Source organism: Tasmannia lanceolata, unplaced genomic scaffold, assembly GCF_043159265.1.
Source record: "Tasmannia lanceolata isolate RefF3 unplaced genomic scaffold, GAP_Taslan_0.1 ptg000012l, whole genome shotgun sequence".
NCBI lineage: Eukaryota > Viridiplantae > Streptophyta > Magnoliopsida > Canellales > Winteraceae > Tasmannia > Tasmannia lanceolata.
Genome location: NW_027518689.1, coordinates 53325692 through 53334217, shown reverse-complemented (window position 1 = coordinate 53334217; position 8526 = coordinate 53325692). Strand labels below are relative to the sequence as shown.

At 41.1% G+C, this 8526-nt stretch overlaps 1 protein-coding gene across 1 annotated transcript; it reads left to right on the top strand.

The window, feature by feature from the left end:
* The first annotated feature begins 7655 nt into the window (after positions 1-7655).
* Positions 7656-8525, top strand: LOC143888940 (uncharacterized). The gene has a single exon (XM_077393320.1). The coding sequence runs from the start codon at positions 7656-7658 to the stop codon at positions 8523-8525; it is 870 nt and encodes a 289-aa protein (XP_077249435.1).
* Position 8526: the final 1 nt, after the last annotated feature.

Genomic DNA, 8526 nt, shown 5'->3' with positions numbered 1-8526 from the left:
CTTTGAACTCTCATTCCATTACACTATATCTCATGTGAAATTTGTCATTGCTCAGGAATATGGTGGATAGAAATCAACATTATGAAGATCCTATTTTGTATGAAAATATTTGTGAATCTTCCTCTCGTCCTCTTGAACCGGCATTGAACCCCAGAAATAATTCCATCCGTGCAGCCTCAATAACACCTAATCAAAATGACGTTGCTGGTCCCAAGAACATACCAATATTGGGCAGAATCCGAAAAGATAGCAATATTGCTCGGAATCGGAAAATATATTCAGTGGACTTGAATCAAGACTATGAGGACCCTATTTTTAATGAGACAGAAGAAAATACAACTCAACATATGAGCACTGCCATGTAATCTTCTAATTACTAATTACATTTACTTGGCCAGTTCTATGTTTGTCTCATACAATATTCATTCTAACATAGTCCCTACTGTGCAGGCACGATGCAGAGTTCAGCAGGGATTTCCATAGTGATATGCATGTTAGTGATGGCATTGAATGCGAGGATGGTAACAATATAGAGGGTGATGATGCATTTGGTGATGATGACTTGGTTGAGGACAGTGAGCGCAAAGGTGACTTTGGTAAGGAAGATGAGTGCGAAGGTGTATGCCCCCTCGTTGATCTACAGAACGTTGTGGGTGACCTGTTCTGTAATATGTATACAAGGGAGCCGTTGGAAGTAGATGAGATGGTTGTAGATGAATTAAATGATGGACGTATAGAACTTGAGGAGATCAAGGTGGGGGGAATCTTTCCAAATTTGAAAGTATTTAAGAACAAAGTCAAAGAGAATGCAATTGAACGGAAGTTTGTATTTGTCCCAATAGACTCAAAGCCTACAAAGTATGCCGTTAGATGCAAGGACAAAAGTTGCCCCTTCAGAATCAGTGGGAGAAATTATTTGGATCATGTTAGGGTAAAAAGGTTTGTGCCACAGCATACATGCTCACGTACTTTGAGGGGTAATGACCATCCCCTTGTCACAACAGCTTGGGCAGCAGACACCTGCCTTGGGTTATTTCCCCGCCCAGGAGACGTGAGGCCTACTTTGATAAGAGCATACATCAAGGATAAGTGGGGGATAACTATAAACTATGCGAAGGCTTTTAATGCGAAGGTCATTATACACGAAATAATGTGTGGAAATGCCGAGGCGTCTTACCGCATCCTTCCTGCATATACTCAAAAGATGGAGAGATGCAATCCTGGCACCTTTATGCGTGTATATCGAAGTCGGGAGCTATGGGGGGGGGGTGGAGATCATACATTTGGTCATTTATTTTGGTCATTCGGCCCTAGCATACGCGCCTTCAGTCGAACAATTAGACCACTGATACTAATTGATGAGACACATTTGTGAGGCAAGTATAAAGGAATTTTATTGGCTGCGACTGCAGTGATGGTGACGGTGGATTATTTCCGTTAGCATATGCAGTGGTTGAAAATGAGATGTATGAGAGCTCACTATGGTTTGTTCATTTACTCCGCCAGAGGGTGATACCAGCAGAAAAAAACAACAACGAATTCATGATTTCCTCTGATCGGATGAAGGGTTTGCCTAGAGCTATTGACGAAGCATTGCCGGGATCATACCATAACTACTGTATTCGTCACCTCAATGGCAATTTCCTGAAAACCTTTAAGAGTCAAATACTTTGCAAACTATTTTCTAGAGCCGCATATGCTTTAAGGGAGAGAGACTATAAGGAGATGATGGAATGTATTAAAGCGAAGAATGCAAAAGCAGAGAAATGGATATATGAGATTCCTAAAGAAAACTGGGCTAATGTATACTTTAAAGAGTCTAGGTGGAATATGTTGACAACTAATGCAGCGGAGTCCTTCAACAACATATTAAAGGGCGCACGGGAGTTATAGATCGCGGCTCTAGTCGATCACACTAGATGGAAAGTACAAGACTACTTCCACCTTCGCCGCAAGGCTACTTCTGAATGTAAAACGCATTTGACCCATAATGCAGAAAAATGGTTAGACAGATCATGTCTGTATGCCAGTAAGTTTACACCCTGGCCGTGTAGTTGGAATGAATATGAAGTGATATTATCAACTAATACGGATCTTGTGGAGTTAGAGAAGAGAACGTGTACGTGTACGTGTGGTCTTTTCCAAATGATGGGATTGCCGTGTGGGCATGCCATAGCAGCCATGGGAGTAAACAAGCTGGACAAATATAGGTACTGCCAGGATTGGTTTTTGGGTTCAACTTATCGGACTACATATGAGGAGGTGATTCACCCTACTTTAGATTGAACACAATGGCCGGAGCCATCCCATGTTTTAGAAGTAGTGTTGCCACCACGAGTAAGAAGACAGCCTGGACGACCCAAAAAAGTACGAATAGAAAGAGGGCTGCAATTTGGACAACATCACAACTGCAAGTCATGTGGGGAACCTGGACACAACAAAAGAACGTGCAAAAATCCCCCCCCCTTGTAAATCGTCAGTTAAATATGACGCCAATCGGTCCATCCGCACCTACAGAAAATAGGTATGTTCCATTATTACTCACTCGATATGATTTCTGTATCAAACCCATCATTTTATTGATTGTTGCAAGTTTCTCTTGTAGGTCCGGTGTGTCCTTCGCACCACCTTTCTTTGCTTAGGGATGGAGTTGTTGGTTTTTTTGTACAAAGTGGCATTGATTTTGGGATACTTCATATTGCAGATGATATTTACTCACACAGAATCTGTAGAAATTAAACGTTATTATAGACTTATAGTATTAAATTGGTTGTACAGCTGATCATGACTGTTGTAAAAGTGATCATGAATGTATCATTGGTGTTGGAAATATCATTGGTTCCAAACACTACCGAAAACTCAGTCGGCCCACATTGTTTAAATTCATCCAAAGCGTTCATTTGATAGGCTATCAAATATATAGGGTGTGCCCAAAAAATCAGCTCCATTGGATCATCGTAACCCTTCCATCTGTGGACCAACAATGTGTACGTAGGCCTACTCGGAAGTCCGAACAAAACTTCAGACTTCCGAACAACCTTTCGGAATTCCGAATGAAGTCCAATAGAATTGCCATTCCACTGGATTTCATTCGGAAGTCCGAAACGTTGTTCGGACTTCCGAGACAGACTTCCGAAACACCTTTCGGACTTCCAAGTGCAGTCCAGTAGAATTGCCATTCCATTGGACTTCATTCGAAAGTCCGAAACTTTGTTCGGACTTCCGAGACGGAATTCTGAAACACCTTTCGGACTTTCGAATGCAGTCCAGTAGAATTGCCATTCCAACGGACTTCATTCGGAAGTCCGAAACTTTGTTCGGACTTCCGAGACGGAATTCCGAAACACCTTTCGGACTTCCGAATGCAGTCCAGTAGAATTGCCATTCCACTGGACTTCATTCGGAAGTCCGAAACTTTGTTCGGACTTCCTAGACGGAATTTCGAAACACCTTTCGGACTTTCGAGTGCAGTCCAATAGAATTGTCATTCCACTGGACTTCATTCGGAAGTCCGAAACAAAATTTCGGACTTTTGAAAGAACTTTCGGACTTCTGACTGAAGTCCAGTGGAATGGCCATTGTACTGGTATTCATTCGGAAGTCCGAACGTTTTTTCGGAAGTCCGAAGCGGAATTCTTCATTACCATTGCTTGTCTTTGAAAGAGGGGGCTACCTTATACAAATTCAAACCTTTAAGGGGGTTTACATGTAACTGTTTAAGTAATATTGGGTGCAATTCCAGTAATTTTTTCGTATGGGCAGAATTCAAAAATGTTTGTCGAGCCGAGAAAAATAAATTTCAGGTGAAGGGGTGAAACAACGGCAGAGAGAACGATGAGACAGAGAGACTAAAAGCACTGCCTTATATACGCATTGATCCACAAACAAACCTGAAAAGTTCGAAGGGGAGAAACATATCTCATGCTTTGATAATAGAGCAAACTCACCTTCTCTTTTTTTATTTAACTACCTAAGTAGTACAATTACCAAAATGCTGTCATAAGCCAAAGATAAGAGGAGTTCGCCCTAATATCAAAACATTGTAGTGCCAATATCAGCGAAAATAATAAATTGCAGATTACATTTATAAATAGTGAGAGACTAATGGCTGAAAGAAAAATTAGCACCTGCCTCTTGGTTTCATTGAACATAGGGACTGAAACAAAAAGTCCCAGCTGTGTCAGTTATGGGTTGAAATTAAACATACAATCAACATTTAAAAGTTAAAACAAAAAAAAATTAGAGTGTAATCAATTCGTACAACTACTAAAAAAATCATATCAGACAATCTGTTCTGTAACATCCACGACTTCTTCAACTTCCACTTCTTTGGGTTGATATTCTTCCTCTTCATCACTAGCTTCGCCATCTCATGCAACTGTCTCCAGTGCTTCCATTGAAGGACCAGATGCTGAAGCCATTCTCCATCTCATGAACTGAAGGAACCGAGGTTGCAACATACCTGCAAATTAAAAGATGTTGCTTTTAAGGTTTAGAAATCTATATTCTAAAGAACCGAAAAGCATGGATGACTGGCAAACACATACCTTCCAGTTGGATCCCACTCAATGACAGTTGCCATGAAATGCTTAGCAGTGGCTATGGTTTGAAGTTTAGAATGTCAACAAGTTACAGGGATATTGTCCCATACACCCCATTCAACATTTCAGAAGGTAGCGAATCTCGCATAGCCGTAATATCTTTCTGGGTGAAATCAAGGCTAGCGTCACGAGTGATGTAGTCCATCTCTTTCAAAACGAACAGCCCACAGTCGTGGCTGCAAAACATGAAGAATATATGCAATAATAAGAATTAATCGTTTACGGAGGTTTCGTAAACTGAAGTAATTGCACGTAACATACCTGTTACCTTGTATGGGCCGATCGGCCACTACATCAATGGGGAATGCACTTATATCACTGTCTTTCACCCTTCTGAACCATTGAATAAGGTAATCGACCTACAAATCAATAATTCCGTACGTTAGGGCAGTAGTCAGCACAAATTAATTAATAATTGGCCTACGAATCAAGTTTAGAGTAGTACTCACAAGGGGTTGCACCCTTCTAGAATCCGCGCGAGCGACTAGAGAATCGTAAAGAAGGAAGGTACGATGCCCCATATCCAACACTAGAAGAACCCAATGAACCATATCTATGTTAATTGGAATGAGTACTTTTCGTATCTCTTCAAGTGGGATGTTCTGTAGACGATTTACGAATCTGGAACATGAATCGGGACGTTCACATCTTTCGTGAAGTATAAGTTGCTGCAACCACAAAAAGAAATGTTAGAATTGCCTGTAGCTTCAAAAACAAAAACCATTACTTATAAGTCAATTTAATCTCACAGCTAGATGGTAGTAAGGCAAATGCATGCTCCCTTTTGTTTTGTTCGCAAATATTCGTCCCGCAAGTTCAAGTAGTCCGTATATACATTAACAATCTACAGAACAGACCATAGGTCAACGAGAAGGAACTTAAGAAGAAATGTGTAGCAACGCATTATTCACTCTTTACGTTACTAAGTGAACCATATAACATCTTACCGGAGATGATAACCACCCTCTATGATCGGTTAGTATAAGCAAGTCTTCTTTACACATGTGGTACCCATCACTGTGAATGACTCTGTCACTGCAAATCTAGTAAAAAGTCATCTCCCTCTATGGACCTTTGCTCATATAATTGTACTGAAACAACCTATCTATGAAATTAATCGGAGAAATTAGAATTCCAAAACAATCTAGGTTGTACGAAAACTTACCAAGGTTGTAGCGCTGCCAATGCATCCACCTTCATCGTTGCAGACCCGGTGACATTGCGAAGAGCATCATTGCTTTTCCGCTTGCTTATGACATACGGTGAACTGAGTGCTCTACTAGGTTGTAACCTCCTTCGACGTTGCTTCACATTTTTTTTCAATGCTCCCAATCAGTTTCTTATCTTATTTCTTATTTGATTTCTTACTCTGACTGGGGTTCATATCAGGACTGTCAAGCAAGATAGTAACCATATTAGCTGCAGCATCCCTGACATCCCGAGTAATTAGGCTATCAATAGAGATATGTTGTATGCTATCATCAAACAAATATTTCCCCATATCATCTAAAAAAACACCATCCCCTACTTCCCCCTTGGCAGTCAGTATCTCAGCTTCCCCATCCTTATTTTTGGCCCTCCTTCTCTCTTTCTCATTATCTTCGTTGGTTAGGATGTATATATATATATATATGTATATATATTTATTACTAGATTAGGGCCTGCTTCATAGTTAGGTTTTCTTTCCTAATCTAATCCATTTTTCCCATTCACCCGTCTTTTGGATTATGCTCAGATCATTGGTTTCACATCATTATCTTTATAGCCATGATCTATCTTCCCTGAGCTTGATCCTTTGATCGATCTTGATCAGATCGCTCTGCATGCCAATTATGAGTCTACTTTGCCATTATCACTACCAGAGTGTGTTATTGCTGAGAGCCCTGTTTCATCTTGACCTTGTCGGCATATTCTTTATGCTTGGTTGCCGAGACTCTCCTTGTACAGTCGTTATGCTGCCGGATTTTCTCCAAAAACCTTAAGCGTAACCATTATCCTTTAGGGTTATTGATAAACCATGTGCTTACAGTACCATATCTCCTAGTACAGCTGTCATGCTGCCAGATTTTCTCTAAATGTCCTGAGTGTGGTCATCATCTTTTTAGGCTTGTTGCTAAACCATGTACTTACCTTACCACATCTCTTTGTACAGTCGTTATGCTGCCGGATTTTACCCAGAATATATTGAGTGTGACTTCCTTAGGGTTATTGATGAACCATGAGCTTACCTTACCATGATCCTTCTATGGGGCCGTCATGCTGCCGGATTTTACTTAAAACCTTATGAGTATGGCCCTATGCTTTACTGTTAGTGATAAACCATGAGTTTACTATGCCATGATCCTTTTGTAAGGCCGTTATGCTCTCGGATTTTTATCTGAAACACCCTAAGTGTGATGGTTATCCGTTTAGGTTTGATGGGCCGTCATGACCCTTCTTACAATTGTTGTACTGCTGGTTCTTACCCAGAGGAGAGATGTGTTTGTATTACCTCTTGTTTCAATTTGTGCATAACATTCTTTCTGATTATCTTAATTTAAATTAGTGTTCTTACTTCCATTTCAGGAGTCTGAGTTAAGCAATAGCCATTGCTTCGAAAAAAGTTACCATTTCACAGCCTACTTGGTCCCGGCAATCTTCTACGTCGAGGCTAAGTCATAGATATTCTTCACCTCTCCCACCAGCTTTATTTCCACTTTTCTCCCCTAGTCTTAACCAAATGGCCGAGTCAAATGAGATGCTGGCTGAAATGAGAGACATGATGAGGAACCTTACAAGAGAGGTATCTTCCCTAAGGAAGAGGTTACTCAGTTGAAGAGCGAGAAAGCCACTACCTCGAAAGCACCTATCGTCCAAAATCCTACTAATGTGATTCCAGGCTTTAATCGGTCTGTCATTTCCCCTGAAGATGATTTCTATGATGAGCAATATATAGAAGAGAATTGTCTTCCGCAATCAGCTAAGCCAGGCATAGAGAAGGAATTGGTTGATAGAGTTGAAAAGTTGACCCAACAAGTTGAAAGCATGCAAGTTAAGGGCCCAAAGAAGGTCAATATGTCTGATTTTTCCCTTTTCCCTGGTGTCACCCTTCCTCCAAAATTCAGAATGCCAGACTTTGATAAATATGATGGGACGGGGTGCCCGTGGAGTCATCTGAGGTCGTTCATTTCAAATTTAGAAGGGTATGGGCTGTCTCCAGAGCAGATCGCTAAAGTGTTTCCGATGTCTCTAACAGGAGTAGCTAAGAAGTGGTTCCTTCATCTGAAACCCGAAGAACTCGGAACTTTATACGAAATTGCTAACAAGTTCGTTGAGCAATTTTTGATGGAAGAAGGGATAGAGGTTACAAAGAGGGATCTGAAAGCGATCAAGCAAGGACCCCAGGAAACGTTTACCTCTTTTGTAAGAAGATGGAGGAGAAAAGCTGCCCAGATGACTAGCCGCCCTTCTGAAGAAGATCAGATCAAAATTGTGGTCAAGAATTTGTCTCCGCAATACTACCACTTCATGGCGACACAGTATTACTCTGATTTCAATCACTTGATCAAGATAGGAACCATAACTGAAGATGCGTTGTTGAAGGGTTCTCTGGCAAAGTCATCTTTTGATCCAAGGAATGGAAAGAAACCAATGGTAGCTTCCAAGCCTGAAGTTAACAATGTGGTTGCTGCGCGCCCTATGAGAAGAGTTGTAGCAGAGACAGAGCAGCCAGCGAGGAAAGCACCAAGACATTTTGACCCGCTACCTTACCCTTTATCTGTCGCTCTCAAGAAGTTACTAAGAGACAAAAAGATCACTCTCTTAGAACCGAGACCTCCACCGCCTATTCTCCCCAGATATTGGCGTGAAGATCAGCATTGTGCATATCATCAAGGAACAGGGCACCTAACAGATAACTGCATGGCCTTGAGGCATAAAATTTAGG